Raw genomic sequence first — 20,060 nt, forward strand, 5'->3', positions numbered from 1 at the left:
CTTTCAAATTTATAAAGATCAGAAAAAATGAAATGTAAAATGACATATTCATTAAAATGAAATAGAAAATATAATATGTATTTGAAATATATCTTATTTTTATGTAGCTATCTTCAAGTTAATACTATAATAACTTAAATTAAATGTCCACGATTTTTAATGAATGTAAAATTGTTTATTTAATTAAAAGGTAAGTATATTAACATAATAATTATGGCAATCATAGGGCACTATTTATATTATTTATAGATCAAATGTAAAAAGATGATATTAAAATTTTTAATAGAAAAAGCTGGCTTCAGAAAATATTATTACATAATATTATTCTACTTATATTTTTTAAGTCACTTTATCTTTTTTATATGTTGCCATTAATTTTTCTATTATGAATTAAAAGTGTTTCACTGATGAATTATAGTAATAACAATAACAATAATAATGATGATAATTTTTTGGAATAGTTTATAGTTCTTCTTTCACATCATTTTCTTTGTTTTCAACTTTTGCAACTTGCATCTTCTTTTTCTTTTTCTTTTTAACTTCACCACTAGTATCACCTTTTTCTTTCAGACAAGAATCATCATTATCCTTTAATACTCTTTCTGAACACAAATACCTAATAGGATGAAAATCATATTACATAATGGAATTAAACTCAATAAATAAAACCTGAATATAAAATATAACTAATAATAATAAATTAGTACCTAGTTAATGGAACTTTTCCTTGATAGTTATGATACCAGTCTTCAATGTCAGACTCATGATTTTCAATTAAATCTTCACATTGTGATTTTAAAGTAGTAATTTCAACAGATGGTTTATCCCATAATTCATATGGGATTCCTAGATCAACTTTGACACCTTTATGCCTATGTAAATATAATATAATTATTTCTAATGGTACTTTAAGTTCGAACTTCTTGTTTTTAAATTATAGCTTACGCAAGTCCATGAAGTGTTTTAAATGTTTGACTCATTCCCTTGGCAAATCGTGTACTATCTGTACGTTCCTTGTGAATATTATATTCCAATATACGTTCACACAGATTTTCCATACTTTCTACTAAACGTAATTCTCTAAACATAATAAAACCAATGTAAACTAGAATTTACGAACACATAGAATATTGCGTCTTTAAAAATATATTTCATATTTACGATTTTTTGTATTCCTTTTTCCTCTTGGGTGAAACATCATCAACAGAATATCCAATTTCAAGTACATCGTGCGTTTTACCGGTTTCATCTAATTTAGCCTCTAATTCGATAGCCACAACTTTGCAAACTATAACAAAACAGTGATATGTATTGCTTTCTGTGTACATTTAAAAAAATTTATCAATATACACTGCACGTATGTATATATATAGTTACCTTCGCATTTATTTGCATATTTAACACCTTGTTCCTCTTCCGGACCACCAATTACAAGATACGAAAATAATAAATGTGTCAAAAATATTTGCGTTAGAATGTACATTATAACAATTATAAGTTCACAAAACTATAGTAATCATTTAGAGGAACTGTATGATTATGGAATGATTCGAATTATTCATTCACATCTATGGTACTTCTAGCTCACATTTACTCATATCTGTATTTCCTTTTATTAACATTATATCAAATATATCTACAATTTTTATATGACGTACATGAAAGGACCGGGAATAATGACTGCATTTATAATTATGGAAGCTTGGACATCGTAAACATTTTAAGATTATTATTCAGTAGTTTCTTAAAGGCTTTTTCACATGAGTTGGCGCCCATGGAGCACTGAGCCATACTATAAGATAAAAAATTAAAGATGTCTAGGTATGGCAAAGATAACTTTTATTTAAAAAACAAGTGGCTCAAAATGTTTATTATTTAAAATATATAAAAATATTGATTTGAAAAATTTCTCTTTCTTTTTTGACGTCTCTACTCTTACAGAGATCTTTGATATCTTTGAGATTATCTTCCTAAATCTTCGTTCAATCATAAATCAAGTTTTATCCCATCAATCAAAAATTTTCTTACTTTCTCTAAATATCTACTATCCAGATCTATTATCTGAAGCATGATACAAATTTTCAAATAATGTTGTTTATCAAGTTCTAACTTCCTCCTAGCTATATTAGCCGCATCAAATACTTGAACAATATATAGATATGTTTTGTGTTATGGATGTATTGAGTATTTTAAATTTTCTAATCTACATATCTATAATCATTAAACATAACGCCAACAAAGCCAAGTTCAACTTATATATGTTTGAGAGCAGTACCAACAGTATACACTTCTATATTACCAGATATTACATTTCGTCAAAAGAAAACAGTTTTGTTAGCAGTTAATTTCCGGCAACGAGCGTTTAATAAAATGGCGGTGAAAACAAACTAATGTTTTGTTGAATGTATACAATAATTTCATTGATACGGAAAATTTAATTAATTTATTTGTAATATTATATATCATACATTAATAACAATAAAGAAATTGTGTCGAATATTCTCAGTATATCGTAAAACAGCAAAACAGAATTTTTCATTAACTAAATTGATTTAATTTTCGAATTTTGTATATTTATAACTTATAAATTCTTAGTAACTTATTATTTATACAATATTTGCAATATTTATACAATGACTGCAAAAATATATCAACCAGATCAAGAATTAGAGACGAAGGTTAAAAAAGGTTAGGATTCTGTATACTTCTATCACCGAATACATTTAGATTATCATTACTCTCATTTTTTAACATTTCAGCAACTGAACGCATATCTGAAAACATGCATATAGTTGCAAATGAGCCATCGCTTGCATTTTATAGACTTCAGGAACATGTAAGAAAGGCATTGCCTCCTATGGTGGATAAACGAGTAGAAGTGCTTACACTTCAACAGCAACTTTTAGGCAGGTGTTATGATGTAGAGTATGCTGTAAGCGCTATTAAGACAATGCATGGTGCTGGGAAGAGTTTTGAGAACACTTTAGAATTTATCAAGAATGCTATATTTTTCAAACAACAATTAAAGTATGAAGAACAGCGTAGGCACAAAAAAGACGGAAATAGAGATTCTGTATACAAAAGACTATCTGCACACATTCCTACCTTAGATCATTTACCGGATGAAATATCTGATGTTGTAAGAGAAACTGCTAACAGGGTAGAGTCTATGATGAATCATGCCAGATATTCTACCGAGGTTCAGAAAACAAATTGAACTTCACAACTGACAATTTAATGTATTAAAATATAATAATGTCAAGAGATATAAATGTGGATATTGTAAATAATAATTGATTTTAACTATAGATGAATAACTTGTTTATAGTTAAAAGGTTATGTAAAAAAATGTATAATGAAAGTGAAATAAATTATTGTTCTTATGTTCTGAGAAGCTTAATATTTCAATGTTTCTTTCTATATTCACAGCCTAGTTCAGTGTTACTAAAGCTGTTCGAGGCTTATGAAAATATATATAAAAAATTTACATAAGGAAATATAATAAATTTCAACGATATTTACATACTTATATTTACATAGTCTCGCTCTTTTCGAAAACTTCTGACGAAAAAGCTTATTGAAATGACTTTCCTCTTCGCACTATTCTATTATTCGTTGACTCTACGCGGGAAAATAATTCTGCGCACTCAGATGCGCAGTACCGTTGTGACTTTCTGGCACTTTTCCATGTAGCAGCTACTACAAATCTTTCTGATTGGTCATGATTCTTGAAAATTAAATAAAGTTGAATAAATTAAAAATCAAAGGAAGTTAAGTAAATAATATTTTTCTTTAACCAGCAATGGATATGTAAGAAATATTTGAGATTCAGTACAATGTATAAATTTGTTTTCCTTTTTACAATAAAAATTAAATATAATTTAAATATCGACTGAAAGTATCGATAATTATCGATCAGTATCGAAGTATGTAATCTGGTTTGAAAGCTATTTAGAGACCGCCAAGTTCAGTAGATTCCTTACCGTTAAATACACGTGAAGAAATTATACTTGACTTTGTAGAACCCTTAAAAATGTTTTTCTCGGTACTCTTTGTTTTATTTTGTGTAACATCGAATGCCTTAGTACACAGATTAAATGTTCCCAGAGTTTTATTACCAGTATTTAATGATTTTGCTGTAAATTTTACACTTGAAGTTACTGATGGTGCTTGCTATAAATGGTAACTACTATTTCTTTTACAACCTAGTTTTATTAATTTGTTATTTATTTAGTTGCAATTTTTAGTATTAAAACTTAAATCTTTTCAATTTTTCATTCATATGTTTAATATTTTATTATTTGTTCAAAAGTAATTTTTTTCATGGATTTTCACTCTCCCTCTCTCTCTATCTCTCTCTGATTGTACTATGATTTTCGACGAACCTTGTTATGGTTTTATATTTAAAATTAAAAATACATTTATCAATAGGTCAACATCGCGATTAGATATTATTCAACTAATTCCTATAAATGAAAATGTCGAGAGAACTTGTTCTTCTGCTATATTGATTCAAACAATAACGAGAGAGTCCAATAGAAATACTGCAATAGTATTAGCAGAAGATGTTAATAATGGGCAATTTTTAAGATGTGATGTTATAGTAGATGTGATATTTTCTCTAAATCTTGTGACAACTACCAGAGAATTATATATAGAGGAAGCACCAGAAGCATTTGAAGTTAGAGCATACGATGAACAAGGTAAAGATATTTGATAAAACCTTATATATTACATTATATAAAAGAGCATTTATATTTGTCAATATTTAAGGTTTCCAGCATTGTATTAATAATATATATTGAGCATCTACAGGGTCTTTTACATACAATACTGATTGTCTGAACATTCCTTTAAAGTTATTATTTTAAAGTTTGTAAGCTTTTAAAACATACATAAATTTCGATTATAATATGATATGCTTTTGTAGGAAATGAATTTACTACTCTTGCTGGTGTCGAATTTCTTTGGAGCATAGACAATGCTGATAAACATATGTCAGATTCTAAAGCACCAAATGATATTTTAAGATTTATGACTTATCAAGAATCACATTATGAAACTCCACCAACAATTGCCGCATTAGATGTAATTGGTAAAAAAGGACATATCGTACTGCTAGAAGGAATAAAAACTGGCACAGCAAAGGTATCAATATATTCTATACAGATGTAAATATTATTGCACTTTCAAGCAAAATAAAATATTTAGTTATAAATAAAATATATAAAGAGAAGAAAATATTTTTGATTGCAGGTTTCTGTGAAATTAACTTATCCAGAATATAAACATGTTCCACCAATAGAAGTTGAATTAATTGTAATAGCCAATCTAATTATTATTCCATCAGACACAACAGTTATGGCATATGATAGTTTTAAATATAAAATAATGCAAGTAAGTATCACTATTATTATGCATGACATATTTTGCATATTAATGTTGATTGAATTATTAATATATTTATAGGCTCGTCAAGGTCGTTTGGAAGAAATAACTTTACCATCTAGCCAATACTACTTAGAAGCAGAAAATCCTAATATATTAGAAATTGATAACGATCGTGATTTTGCATATGCTAAATCTCTAGGACGTACCAAAATATTCTTACATGATAAAAATGTACGTGATGAATATCCCGTTATTTTACCATCTGCTACAGTTAATGTAAATGATGTAGCGTATGTAATGCTTGCTGTTTTACCCAATAGAAATTGGGGTTTAGTACTTGGTCATACTCACGAAATTGTTGTTGAATTATATGATAATAAAGATCATAAATTTCACATTGGAGAAGGTGTTGAAGTATCAGTGAAATTAGATGAACACTACTTTGAACCAAAGATGATAACACAAAATGGCACTTATATTGTTGGTGTGCCTATCACATGTGGAACAATGACTGTTGAAGCTACCCTCAATGGTATAATTGATAAACATGGTAGAAAAGTGTTTATTGCTTCACGTCCTACTACAAGAGCTGAGCTTTTGATTCATACTCCTGTTACTATACAACCTAAGGTATTGGCAGTTCCATGGGATTCTAAGGCTAAATCAAGGTTGTCATTTATATTACTATTATTATGTGTAATACATCATTCTTTTTCGTTAATAATAATATTTTTATTAAATTTAATATATGAAATTTTATTTTATTATTATAGGTATGACACTGTACTAAACGCAAGTGGAGGAGATGGATCATACGTATGGTCAAGCAAACATCCTTCTATAGCAACAATTTCTCAAAATGGAGGAATGAGAATTTTAACAGCAGGTGTAACAGAAATAAATGTTGCTATGACAAGAAATCAGTATAATAAAGACACAACAAAAGTGTATGTATTACCTCCTTCCAAAGTAAAAGTAATTGAATATAACATGGAAGCTGCTGTAGGAGAACAGATTTATCTTCACATTGCATTATATGGAAGATTAATTAATGGAACAGACTCCAAAGAAATTCCTTTCAATGATTGTAGAGATATTAATTTTGAGACATACATCCCAGACGGTAATTTTATACAAAACAATAGTAATGTCATAGAACCTGTAGGAATTGCATGTGCCGTTATAGCAGTTACTAGCGTGGATATTGGAACATCCGAAGTAACTGTAGTATACAACGGTAACGGTCAATATTTGACTGACAACGTTACTGTGTCGGCCTATGAACCTTTAATAGCATTACATCCAAGTAGCAAGGAAACTTTATTAACAGTGGGTTCATTGAGGAAAATAGTTTTTAAAGGTGGACCCCATCCATGGTCTAACAAGCCACAAAGTTATTCGCGAAAAATTCAAGTATCTGAGGAAAAAATTGTTGATGTAACAGAACATGTAGATTCTTCAGATGGATTGCACGATATATTCGTTATTGAAGTAATGTGTCGTGCCCTTGGAGAGGTGGATGTAACATATAAAATTTCAAATGTTCCTCTACTGCCAAACTGTAAAAGTACATATGCATTTGAAACAGTAAAAGTGATTTGTGGTAAACCTAGACATATTTATCTTCAACCTGAATTTAAGGATAAGAATTGTCCTATCAGCAATCTTAATATAGAAAGGATAATGGCACACAGTGATAAAAATTTGAAGCTTATTACAATAATAAAGGATGAAGAAGGTAGAACATTCGATAATATTACGAGTTTACGAATTGAATGGAATTTGAAACCCTCGACTGTAGGTTCTGTAGAAATGCCTTCTAGTTCTATAGAGGAAACAATCACGGATATGAATGTTATTTTACCAAAAAGTTACTATCAAAATGTCATTTTTAAAAAACATTTTGGCACTCTTATATTAACAGCTACAGTTACGGGTTATCAAAAATATATATTGAGTAAATTAAAAATAATTCCCGAATGGCCGCCATTCGCAATTGAGACTGAAAGAAAAATCTATGAAACGCCTCTTATAGAAACTTCTATAGAAGTAGTTTTAGTCAATGATACCTCTGTTATCCCTGATAAATTAATGGTATTAAATGATCCTACTGCAAAATATTACTTGCAAGTGAGTCAGGGTTCTGGATATTACGAATTTGTATTAAGTTCAGATGATATTGCAGAAGTTCGATATATAGAGTCAACAAAAGCAATTAGTCTCACTCCAAAAAAATCTGGAGTGCTTCATTTATCATTGATAGATCTTTGTTTACCTTCAAAACCAGCTGAAGTTGTGATTGAAATACAACAACTTGCCATAATAGAGATAGAAACAGTGAATAAAATCGAAAAGGGAAAGTGCATAGTAGCTGCATTGAAACTTTATGACACGAATGGTCATGCTATAAAATTGCCTTCTTTGAATGCTTTAGAATTTAGAGCAGAAATTGATAACGAATACATAGAAGTTAAACAGTTACCTGCTAGTGAACATGGCAATCCTCCTTATAATCAATTGTTGTATATGGTATATGGAATGGCAGAAGGCGAATCTCAATTAATTTTCGTCAATAAAGGGGCCGAAAAGGAGATACAGAGTGAATCAGCAACTATCCAAGTCTTTGTTCCTTTAAGAGTTTTTCCAAAAAATCTAACAATACTAGTAGGGACTGTTTATCAAGTACAAACAACAGGAGGTCCATCAAATGCAGAAATTGAATTCTCTACACAGGATAATGATATTCTGAACGTTGGCTATAATGGTATATTTGAAGGAAAATCAGTTGGACAAACAAAAATTATTGTTAGAGCCATTGGTCTTAATGCTAAAGGCAATAAAGTTATTTATTCCGAGGATCATGCTGATATACATGTATTGTATCTTGAAGGAGTTAAAATTGTTGTGCCAACAAGTAGAGTAAAAGTGGGTGCAATGTTTCCACTTTGGGCATTTGGTATCCCAGAACATTTAACTCCTCTTATTATAGGTTCTATGCAATTACCACTAACTTTTATGTGGTTATCTAGTGATTCTAATTTAATAACATTGCATAATATGTATGAAGGTACTGGAATTAACATTAGATACCAAAATGAGGTATCTTTGAGAGCCAAAGCAATTAGTCCTGGATTAGCAACTATTTATTTAAATGTTACAATGCCATCTAATATGTTAGCCGGTTTTAAAGGCGATGTAACATATACTACATTTATAAAAGTTGAAATTTTTGAGGAATTGCGTTTAATGCATTTGGGACTACCTTTGGATGCACCAGTGATACTAATGTCCCCAAATTCTGTCTTAAAATTAGAAACAAATCGTGACAAACATGGTTCAACTATTTATAAAGTATTGTCTACTGTACATGGAAATGATTCAGTGGATTTACAGGCTTTAACAGTTGCATCTAAAACCGTTACTATTGATAAAAATGGCATCATAAAAGCTGGTGAAAGTATTGGAAAAATAGTTATTTCTATTACAAATACTGAAGCCTATAATTTGAAACAATCAATAACTGTTATTGTTGAAGTAAGATTTATATTATATTATTAAGATGTGAATTTGATTGGGAGTTTAAAAAATTTTTATCTTAATTATTTTATTTATAGGTCAAGCCTATTCATTATATGATGTTGTCTTTAAAATCAATTTTACGAATTCGGAGTGGAGAAGAATTAAATATGTTACCCAAGGGTATGGAATTGGATTATATTCTTGAATATTATGATAATATTGGAACAAAGTTTCATGCTGCTGAAGTTGATGCTAAAACTATATTAAATCGGGTTGATCTCGCATCATTTACTAAAGGTTCCGAAAATGTAGTTACTGCAAAATTTATTGAAAATGGAGACCTTGTTGTAAAAGCATACAATGAAAGATATCCTAATGCAATGTTTGATTATGTACATATGATGATTGGTGATATAGTTTTCCCCACAAAGGTAATTTACGTGTTTATTTTATGTTAAATAAGAAATTTTCATATATGAATCATTTAAATCATTTAAATTTATAATGTATTATAGACTACACTAACAGTGGGCGATATAGTATGCTTTTCAATGCCACTTTTATCTTCTGACGGTGATCCAGGTTATTGGCAATCTTCTGCTCCTGAAATATTAACTGTAGATCCTATTACAGGAATAGGTCGAGCAAAAAATATCGGTTATGCAGTAGTAAAACATAGTCTTGCAACTCACATGCAAGGTGAAATAGAAGTTCACATCCAACCTATTGCAAAGGTACTACATTCAGTGAATCATTTGGAATTATTAATCATTAATATTTTTTCGAAAATTGTACATGGTATTGTTTTGTACATACAGGTATCAATTGTCCCACTGAGAGGTCGAAATATTACTGGAACTGAAACTTTTAGTGTTCCTGTTGTACTTAAAAGCAAAGATGAACAAGTCAAAGAAAACAATATCCTATCTAGAGGCTTAGGTGGTTGTAGAACATTTAGTTTATTTACTTTAAATTCATTTCCCTATACCTGTAATATACAATTTGTTTCATCAACTTCATCTATCGGAATAAAAGACCTGTTTCTTGTCAAACCACGATTTGATATTGCAACTGGTACGTTTAATTTGATCTTCTGCTGCATATAACAAAATTTACTATTATTTAACTTTACATAGAAATTGTTTATTGTAGGATTTTATTATTGTGATGTAATCCCAATGGGTTCTCCAAACATAATTTCTAGTACATTAGAAAGTCGTATTCAAATAAGTGCACAAAGTAAAGACATTGAGGCTGTGCCTTTAGAAGTTACATATCTTCCTCCTGTCTATGTTGATGCCAAAGAAATTATTTTTATTAATACCCATTCTCAAACCATTCCAACAGCAACACTTGAAATATATGGGTTGCAATCTGTATTAAATCATCTTACTGTAAGTTTATTATTCTATGGAAGTTGAAGTAAATTTTAAAATACGATTCATTTCATTTGTAATAAACTTCTATAGATTGATGTACCAGATGGAATGACTGTAAGTGCTCGACAATATATTTCAAAATCTACAATGCAATACAAACTGCGTTTGATGCATAATCAGGAAGAAATCCAAGGTCAAAAAGTTGTTATTGTAAATGACATTACAAAGCAAAATATATCCGTGAGTAGATAAAAAAAAACACTTATCAAACATCATAATTTATTGTAAATAATAATTTAATTTTGTTTCTGTAGCTTTTTGTACGTGTAACAAAATATGAAAATTTCATACCATTATCTGGAATCCACTGGGTAGATTATATGTACTTCCATCGTTATACATTCGGAACATTTGCTGTTGTTGTAATTACTTTCTTCTACAGTGAGTCTCTTAGTATTTCATATTGGTTTTAGCTTATCGTATAAATATTTTCTTACAATATTATCTTTATATTTTGTTTTATAGTATGGAAGAATAAAATAGCAAATGTTGATTTAAACATAAAGAATAGATCAGTTTTTGGTATGTATTTTATTTTAACATAATTTCTATTCATATTTATAATAAATAACTGTTTAACCGCAATTCATCTTTTATAGCTGATAAATGTCCACCACAATTAAAAAAAGTTAGTACTCCATGCTCATCTCCGTTAAATAGTACAACTATGTCAACTCCAAGGAGTCCAGTTACACCAACAAGATTTACATTTTCTGCGTTTGATCCTGTATATGGTGATCCTCGTGGTCCTTATTCGGCAAGTAAACGAAATAGGTCCTTGAATATGACACAATAAAAATGAATAGTTTCAATTTAAAGATACGTTGTACAGTGTACTTATACTAATTAGATTTGTTTTTATACAAACTATTTCAAAATAGTGCCTTATTGTCACAACTTATCATATTTTATTTATATTTAAAAACTAATAATTTTTTATGTTGTTTATGATCATGATATGGTTTTGTGTATTACTATTAGATGTGTGTATGTGTATAGAACAGTGTACATTTTGTAATTTACTATTAAATAACTACGTATGTAGGCCAATGTACATACTGTAATATATAATTTGAAATATATTATTATATGTATATGTAGAATTTTTAAGTAATTTAACTCCGATCTAATGGCATTTATATGGTGTCATCTATGAGATAAAGAAGGAACATAAGCTTTGAATGTTATGGATAAATGGCAGCATTCGTCTGTTCTTAGATAAGGAGCACATTTCTGTGCAACAAGGATAAATAGAGAAATTATTAGTTCCACCTTTCACCACTGTGTGGTGAATAGTATTTCTATATCCACAAATAGATGAAATATTTTATTTCGAAAAAAACTAATTAAATCAGTTAATTTGTAAACTTTTATGATTGATTCTCCCAAATTAGGCTCTTAGCTTTCTTCCAATATTCCATTTAATCTACGAAATACATAAATAAAGATTTACAAATTTTATTTAATAGATAGATATTTGCTTGAATAATATTTCATTTCTCACAAACTATATTCGGTACTTGGATCAAAATTGTACCTGGAAATAGTTAAAAGCATCAACTTTTGATACATACGCGTAGGATGTAAATTAATTGCGTGAAAATGTAAAATTTATTTTCTAATTTCGACATCGTCACTCAGTATCACTCCTTATCTTATCATGACGATACCTCCTTTAATATTCTATGTTCCTGTTAACATTCCTCAATTTTTAGCCAAAAATTATATTCTCGATAGATAATGATCTCAATCTGATTACTAATTTTTATTGCTTTGGTTAATTTTTGATGTGATAGCTCCTTGAAATTATTAATAAAACATAATTTACGCACATTATATGATAATCTAATACATATTATTATTTCATTATGATGTAGGATACAATCATAATTAAATACTATTTAAACTTATTAAAAAATTATCATGATGGACTATTTCTTTTCCACCTTCATATCATTCAAATATGAGAATGTTAGGAAAAATGTTTTTTCCTAAAATTGAGTTTATGTTAGTTGATAAAAGGGTTGATTACAGCAAAATGAATTTTTCTTCTTCTATCTTAACGATATATTTTCTTTGTTAAAGGATTTGAACAGATCTTTAATATACACAGAAGTATTCATATACAAATAAAGCATATAAAATTAGAAAATAAAGTATGTGTAGACTGAATATTGAACTAAAATTTTATATATTCATGTATGGTTCCAATTACAGTAATTATGCAAGATAACTTTCTTAGTTTAAATAATATTGCACAGTATTCTATGTTAGTGATAAAAAGAAATTGGAAATTGCATGTAATGTTACTTACAGTAAAATGTTCATAATTTTTTTAATTTTCTTCTGTTTTCTCCCCCATTCTTTTGCTTAAAAACTGAAAAGATTATTTTATAAAGTGTTTTGTACTATACTTTTTCATATTTACTCCAAAGATATACATACATATGTATAATGATATTGTTCTAATCAGTTTCTTATATTGCATATAAACAACATGTAACATGATCCATTAATCAGACTATTTTCTCTAAAACCATCAAAGATATCACATATCTCCAATTTTTGCACTGATTATGTTTCAAAATATTTATTTAGTTCACATTTATTTAATTTTATATATTCTAATATTTTCCTTATCTTTTATTAAAAATTTTAATGAAAAAGGATGTAATTGTATTAGATAACTCACAAATACATTAATATATAAGAAAATAGTAGAACATTTTATGGTTCTACTTTTGTAATACAAAAGTAAAATATAAAAATGCTGTTACAGAAGTGTGTTTAATATAATAAAATAGTTCTTGTTCTGGTAAATTATCTCTGGAATTGTGTTCATGTGTTAGAAAGTATTTTGAAAGAAATAATACTTGATATTCTCAATGGTTTTAGAAAGACAGTTTGTAGTACACTTTACTTGTTCCCGTTGTAACTAAACCTTAAGAAAACTCTTTGTTTATATATGATTACTCTATAGTTGTATAGTATAAATGACAAGTATTTAAAACAAAATTAATTGTTAAAGATTAGCATATAAAATATGGTGGAAAATTGGCTATTCACTGTAGAAGATAGGAGGTAACATTTGGTATAATTGAGAAAGAGATCATTAGCATAAAAACAAATTAAAAATACAAACTGAAATTTGTTTATTATACAAGATTTAAAAAAGAAATTCATCTTTCAGAATTATTAAGTACACTAAAAACTTATCATTTCTATAAACTTATATTATACATATATGAAATCTTATATAAAACAAAAATTTAATCTGTACTTTTGAAATGTATGTTTTATTTGTAAAAAAACATCTAATTTTTAGCATTTCCATAAATTACTCCGTATTATGTGTAAAACTTTTTCATTTTGATTATCTGCTCCACATAATAGAATTCACCAGTAGGCAGAAAATAAAACATTTTTAATATATTTCCCAAGGAATATAATGAAATCTTTGTATATATGTATATATAAAAAATAATAAAATAATTTTACTTCAAAGATTTCATTGTCTCATTAGAGAATAGCAATTGGTTATAATAAAATTTATTGATGTAAAAAAAAATGTAAATGTCATTCTGTAAAAATGTTTCTCACATGAGTTTAAAATTGAATTAAATTTTGATTTAAGCAACTAAAATACTAACATTTTTAGCAACATCTTATAATGAAACTACAGTTTTAACTATTTGTAAATTAAATCTGTAATTTTGAACACTTATTTGAACTTTGTTTAGTGATTACAATAATTTGTACCATTTTAAATCTGTAATTGGATTATTCCAACTCAATATAATTGTTTCATTTATATAGATATACTATATAGATTTCATAAATTTGTTGTGTTTGTAAAGAAATAGAAACGTTTTTGCATTTCGTGTCTAATTAAAACTGATTGTTCCATTGAAGAAAGTCATTACAATACAATATCGAGAATCTGTACAGTTTCTAGTAGTGATATTTTGTAACAAGTTGTTTAAAGATAGTTACATCATATCGTCAGCATATTCTTATACTAGACATGTGCTTTGTTTTCTTCAACAATCTCATAGATGTAACACAACTAGTAAGTTCATAAACTTTTTAATTTTGTAATTAATCGACAGAAATTTTCACAGCTTTCTTATAACTTTCTATTTAAATAATTACAAAACAATATTTTGTTATGTTAGTAAAATATTGCTCACAATCAGTCAAATTTACTGACTCTTATTAGATTATTATCACAAACGTTACATTATGAAATTGTTGGATAATGATCCCTATTACCATTTTGTACAATAAGAGTACTCCTTTATCGCTTCAAACAAAACGTAAATTTATCAAGCTTTGTTTTCTGTAGAGATATTAAAAGGATTAAGAAACGTAAATCCAATGATTGTAATATTTAGTACATGATGAAATCATGTTATAACTTATGCATGTTTTATACATTATCTTAAAACAAAAATATTCTTAGAGCCTGAAACATTCGTTTCATTTATTAATTTTACATAAACTTTTGGTTTCACTTCAGTCTTATTGATAAAAATACGATACATGTAGAAAGTATACTATCGAGACAGAAACAATTTGTTTGATTAACTCTTTATTTTTGTTTTTCTTTTTTTTATCAGTGACTGCACAAGCAGTCCTCCATAACGAAGTTTTGATGTCAATATATACTTTAAAAATCTGTTTTTTTTTTTAATCACTGAAAACATGGAAGCTGCAAGCATTCCATTGAAGTGAATATTGTGTTCGAGAATATGTTCCAAAGAGATTTTGCCTTTCTGTTCCTTTGTATTTTAAATATTCACAATAAACACGGCTGCCTTATATATATATATAAAAAGAAAAAGAAAAGGAAAATAGAACAGAAATTACAAGAGTATTGCACTTAAATCTAGAACAGTTGGAATTGGTATTTTGTAATACATAACAGAATGTATAAATAACATAAGAGAAATATTTTACAAAGTCTTATATAAAAAACATGATTAAATCGCGACAATATAAACATTATCAAGGAATAAATTTTCTACATCAGGAAAATATACATCCGTACTTAGTACAAAGTAATTGTCTCGTGAAAATGAACTGTAAGCTACACAAAGCTAGTGAAAGAACATAGAATAGTTTCTAACAAAAAGGACTTCATCTCTAGAAAGGCAAAGTCTTATAAAACGTACGTATTACTTATATAATGCTCATCGATCGGCGGTAGCGTTTTCTAGTATTAGTTATAACAACAGGAACCGACACAGGGGCGGGAGGAGTTACAGGTGTAACTGGAGTCATCGGTGTAAGAGGAGTTAAAGGAGTTTCAGCCATTTGGGCTGAAGAGGGGGGCCTGAGCTACCAAATGTAGTTTTCTGTTTGAGGGGCTCGCATTACTCCCACACCTCCACCGAGTCTTCTGTAATTCATACAACCACATAGTTTCCATTGATTTTGTTCTGAATCGTACACTTCAATTGTTTTTAAATAGGCAGTTCCATCAAATCCACCCACTGCATATAGTAAACCATTCACTACTGCTAAACCCACCTGAAAATATGATAAGTGAATGAATTCTTTTGTTAGTAAGAAACGTATGATTTTTAAATTTATCTGCATCCAATATTATGAAATTTAAGTGAAGTATTTTTAGTGAAACAGGTTTTTACAAGAAATCAGGTTAATGACCGTTTTAAACAATAAATAGTAAAAGTTAAGGCAACTTACTCCACTTCTTCTTGATGTCATAGCGACTATCGGACTCCAAGAATTTGTGTGAGGGTTATACCGTTCTGCACTTGAGAGCTCCATGCAGTCATCTCGTCCTCCAACGGCATAAATTAGATTATTAAATACCGCACAGCCTAGATGCTTACGTCTTGTAGACATAGGTGATACTTGAGACCATTTGTTTTGTCTCGGATCATATCTTTCTACTGTATTTAAAGGCGACTGGCCATCGGATCCACCGATGGCATATAAATAACCGCCTAGCACAGCAACAGCTACTCCAAGCCTTCTAGTGGTCATTGGTGATACTTTGGACCATTTATTTTCTTTAGGATCATACCTGTATGTAATAAATCCTTTGTTTCGTTTTGAATCCTTTTAAAATTATATTAATTTGTATATTTCATATTGATACATGAAAGTAGATAAAATGAGTAAAAGCTTACAAATAATGTTCTATCATATCATACAGTTATCATGTCATGTTATTTCTCACTTTGTTATTGTGTTTTATAAAGTAAAGAATGGAAGAGATAGCACTCTAACAATAAAACGTGAATAACATGCATGATAAGTAGGCAAAGTTTATTTATACTTGTGATGTATAATTAGTGAAGAGACTCTGAATGAATAAAATTTGATTTTAACTATATGGCAATAAAATATTTATAAATAGGACAATTTACCTCTCAACATGATTTAAACATTGGACGCCATCCTGCCCACCTACCGCGTAAAGAAAACCATCCAATACCGCAACACCTACGCTAGTTCGACACGATGTGGTAGGTGCAACATCACAGGACCATTGATTCGTTTGTGGATCATATCGTTCGATGCTATTTAAATAGCTTTGTCCGTCGTGACCACCTACTGCGTACAACAAATCGTTCAGTACAGCTACTCCGACACCACATCTTCGTTTACTCATTGGCGCCACCATTTTCCAATCCGCAGTGTTAGGATCAAATCTTTCCACGCTAGCGATTGCATCGCCAGAACACCAACCTCCGACAGCGAATAGAACTTCACCGCGTCTGGTTGGTTTTCTAGGTCGTGTTCTAGGTCCTTGCATCAGCGGCCTTTCTTGAGGAAGCAGCAAGTAATTTTTCGCTTCGTCTACCAAGTCTCTGCATGCGTCATCGGACCGAACTAAAAGGTCAGAACCTACGGTTCCAACTAAAAATTTTGGGCTAAGGAGGGGTAGTCGTACATGTTGAAGAACTTGCGCCAAATGTTGCCTTCTCTCAGTGACATTATATTTGACCCAGTTCATAACTGCACTAAATACCTGTTCTTCTGTTCGAACATTTAACTCGTCCGAAGAAATAATATCTACTAATTGGCCAACAGGCAATAAAAGAAATTCTTCGCTTTCCATTACCTAGTTAGGAACAAAAATGTAAACAATTATTATAAATCTAGTTATTAGATACATCTTGGAGAATGAAGAATACATACTTCTTGAAAATTGTGCTGTGTAAACTTGTCCGCGATTCGTAAAAGTTCACGACAAGAATGAGTATCAGCAAACGCTCGTATACCTAGACAATTAGACGGATCTAACTGGCGTTTGAGAAACTCGCAACATATATCTTGAATCTCTGCTAGCTGGAGAAGGCACGCTGCTGGAAGGAGAGTTTGAACGTTCGCTTCCTCGACGATGATGTGAGAAGTGTAACAGAAGTCTATCAATAGTTCCATCGCCATTTCATCTATGTCACGTATCGTGACTTCAGTTTGTCGAGATTCCGCCAGCTCCCCAGTAAACATCGCTCTACAGACAATACAGTTTTCACTATTTAGTCAATTTAAATTTTGAAAGTTCCAATGTTTAATTACGATTATAGTATCTTACCGGAAGTACGGACTACACGCCGATAAAATAACACGGTGAGCAAATATCTTTCTAGAGCCGACATTGAGAACAACATCGCACAATTCTCGATGACGACGAAGAACATTGAGTTCGGTGAGTGTAGCACGAGGATGCTTCTCTGAAGTGTGACTGAGGCGGGCTGGGGAAGGTGCGCGTTCTACGACCATTTCACCCATCCTCTGTGAGGATGGGGCGCCCGCGGTCGCTCTCCCCGAGGCGCCCCTAGACCCCCCTAGCTGGAGGCGCAGCGGGGGTGACGCCCAACCCCACACCGAGTCTATCTGCAACACCATTCACCAACCACCACGGCTCTCGAACGTGCCCGCACCAGGCCCTCTGATCTTCTCAAATCCCTAAAATCAAAGCATTCGTTTCTTATCTGTTTGAACGATTTAACTGATCTTTAGTATCCAAATAATTTGACATAAGTTTACATAATTACATTTGATACATTGAAGAATTTTAGGAGCTATCGTGTGCTAAAATTCTATTTTCCTATATAAACCAAAGGTTGAAGAAGTGTTTGTAAATTAGTCATTATGGCTTCTCAACTACGATCATGCTACAAACAAGTTTTTTTTATAGTTATACGTAGTAACTGTTTCCATATAAATTTGACAGAATTTAATAAACTCAAATTTTACTTTTGAATTATATAACAAGTTGGAAAAGCTTAGAATGAGTAGAAAAATTAATATAGTTGTGTGGTGACTTAACGATTCATTGATACAAATATTCTACCTAAAAAGAAAACAACTGAAAAGAAGACTCTTATATTGTAAAAGGATACGTATATAGATATAACATCAATTAATAAAGATTCCAAATCGATACAGATTATTTGTAGATAATGCAATGCTCTTATAGTAATCATAGTAATTGCATGACTGTTTATAAATAACAACATAACCCCAGTAATAACATATAGTAGCAATTAATAATGAAATTAATGTTTAAAATAATATCCACAAATATTAAAAGTCACTTTATGAGAAAGAAATATAAATTTTTCAAAATCATAGTACGATTAACTTATCTTTAACTTAACAGCAAATTATACATACATTTAAGTTTTGTGATATATATAATAAAATCTCTTTGTTAAACTTTCTTGTTTTCTTTGTGTTAAGTACATGAGTAAACACATAGTTCTTTTATCTAATCTCTTTATCTGTCTAAACTTTGAATGAAACTATGTTACTCAGTATTATAGATAAAAGATTTAGTCATCAAAATAAACGATTCTGTATATGCATAACATAAAGTTGGAAATTTTGCTTGAAATATATAAAAAATAATCATTATATACGAAACGCGTTCTAAAAATAATCAAATCTTCAATAGAATTTTATCTTTCAAAATAACATGGATAATACTGACATAGATCTAATACAACACATTCTAACATAAAAATATATCTTTTTAATTTATACACTGAGACACTACTGCCATTATGAAAAATGAGATTTTCGTTGAGATTAAATTAACTGAATTTTTCTACGTCGGAAATAAATCATCGTTAATACAGTTTTACAATACAATTTACAAAGAATCGAAAATGTAGCAAAAGTATTAATTACGCGAATATATTTTTGCATATTGAATAAATGATACGAGTTTTATGTGATATTTTCACCTTTTATACATTTATCTTAACGACGGATCGTGTAAAAGTGTTTTCAAGGAATTGGACAGCTCGTAGGCGTGAGAAAGTGATAGTAGAAACATCGTTGACACTCACTGTATGATGAATACGAAGATTTTTGACGTACGATTAAGAAACTCGATCGAATTTCTGTATGGTTTGGGTAGTTTCCCAGCTAATAAGCGATAAACAAAAATTTGATCACCGTTCCAGCTTCGTTTTTTCACGATACTGTTAAAACAATAGCATGATGTTAGATGTTGAATCAGCGTCGCGCTTCAGAACCGATACACCAGTTTAAAATCCGATTCACCAAATTTCCGTGGATGATATCACAAGGGTACATTCATTTTGATATCTTTGCTTGTGATGCATAATGCACCAAATAGCGATTCCTTCGTTTCTGAACCGAATCCCCAGGGTTACGCTCGCGTTGTGCCAATTGTGTCACTCTACCTTTGCTTTCCGTCCAAGA

General features: G+C 29.8%; 4 protein-coding genes and 1 long non-coding RNA gene across 8 annotated transcripts; 2 read left to right on the plus strand and 3 right to left on the minus strand.

The window, feature by feature from the left end:
- Positions 1-153: 153 nt before the first annotated feature.
- LOC117242474 (protein canopy 4) lies at positions 154-1,759 on the minus strand. The gene is made up of 5 exons (XM_033509176.1): positions 1,378-1,759; positions 1,162-1,288; positions 946-1,080; positions 708-872; positions 154-616 (listed from the first exon to the last, which is right to left on the minus strand). The coding sequence occupies exons 1-5, from the start codon at positions 1,481-1,483 to the stop codon at positions 463-465; spliced, it is 687 nt and encodes a 228-aa protein (XP_033365067.1). The 5' UTR covers positions 1,484-1,759; the 3' UTR covers positions 154-462.
- A 499-nt stretch (positions 1,760-2,258) lies between these two features.
- Positions 2,259-3,383, plus strand: LOC117242478 (BLOC-1-related complex subunit 8 homolog). Its single transcript, XM_033509188.1, has 2 exons — positions 2,259-2,688; positions 2,760-3,383. The coding sequence occupies exons 1-2, from the start codon at positions 2,634-2,636 to the stop codon at positions 3,215-3,217; spliced, it is 513 nt and encodes a 170-aa protein (XP_033365079.1). The 5' UTR covers positions 2,259-2,633; the 3' UTR covers positions 3,218-3,383.
- Positions 3,384-3,952: 569 nt separating this feature from the next.
- On the plus strand, positions 3,953-11,207 carry LOC117242341 (nuclear pore membrane glycoprotein 210). Of its 2 annotated transcripts, XM_033508912.1 has the most exons (14): positions 3,953-4,182; positions 4,432-4,703; positions 4,931-5,148; positions 5,257-5,397; positions 5,470-6,059; positions 6,165-8,925; positions 9,006-9,341; positions 9,426-9,644; positions 9,729-9,984; positions 10,063-10,304; positions 10,380-10,529; positions 10,604-10,730; positions 10,815-10,871; positions 10,949-11,207. In XM_033508912.1, the coding sequence occupies exons 1-14, from the start codon at positions 4,034-4,036 to the stop codon at positions 11,143-11,145; spliced, it is 5,715 nt and encodes a 1,904-aa protein (XP_033364803.1). In that variant the 5' UTR covers positions 3,953-4,033; the 3' UTR covers positions 11,146-11,207. The 2 variants fall into 2 exon arrangements, with proteins under 2 accessions (XP_033364803.1, XP_033364811.1); XM_033508920.1 differs by lacking the exons at positions 3,953-4,182; positions 4,432-4,703; positions 4,931-5,148; positions 5,257-5,397 and having other exon boundaries at positions 5,482-5,622; positions 5,712-6,059.
- LOC117242370 lies at positions 10,862-11,401 on the minus strand. The gene is made up of 2 exons (XR_004495236.1): positions 11,218-11,401; positions 10,862-11,126 (listed from the first exon to the last, which is right to left on the minus strand). It is a non-coding gene; the product is annotated as an uncharacterized LOC117242370 (long non-coding RNA).
- A 2,225-nt stretch (positions 11,402-13,626) lies between these two features.
- On the minus strand, positions 13,627-20,060 carry LOC117242352 (kelch-like protein diablo). 3 transcript variants are annotated; one of them, XM_033508935.1, is made up of 6 exons: positions 19,682-20,060; positions 17,920-18,293; positions 17,523-17,838; positions 16,748-17,445; positions 16,059-16,401; positions 13,627-15,881 (listed from the first exon to the last, which is right to left on the minus strand). In XM_033508935.1, exons 2-6 carry the CDS (start codon positions 18,231-18,233, stop codon positions 15,690-15,692), a joined length of 1,863 nt encoding a protein of 620 aa, XP_033364826.1. In that variant the 5' UTR covers positions 18,234-18,293; positions 19,682-20,060; the 3' UTR covers positions 13,627-15,689. The 3 variants fall into 3 exon arrangements, with proteins under 3 accessions (XP_033364826.1, XP_033364844.1, XP_033364835.1); XM_033508953.1 differs by lacking the exon at positions 19,682-20,060 and adding an exon at positions 19,577-19,655; XM_033508944.1 differs by lacking the exon at positions 19,682-20,060 and adding an exon at positions 18,383-18,514.

This window comes from Bombus vosnesenskii, unplaced genomic scaffold (assembly GCF_011952255.1).
Source record: "Bombus vosnesenskii isolate JDL3184/JDL3185 unplaced genomic scaffold, Bvos_JDL3184-5_v1.1 scf7180000013265, whole genome shotgun sequence".
Lineage (NCBI taxonomy): Eukaryota > Metazoa > Arthropoda > Insecta > Hymenoptera > Apidae > Bombus > Bombus vosnesenskii.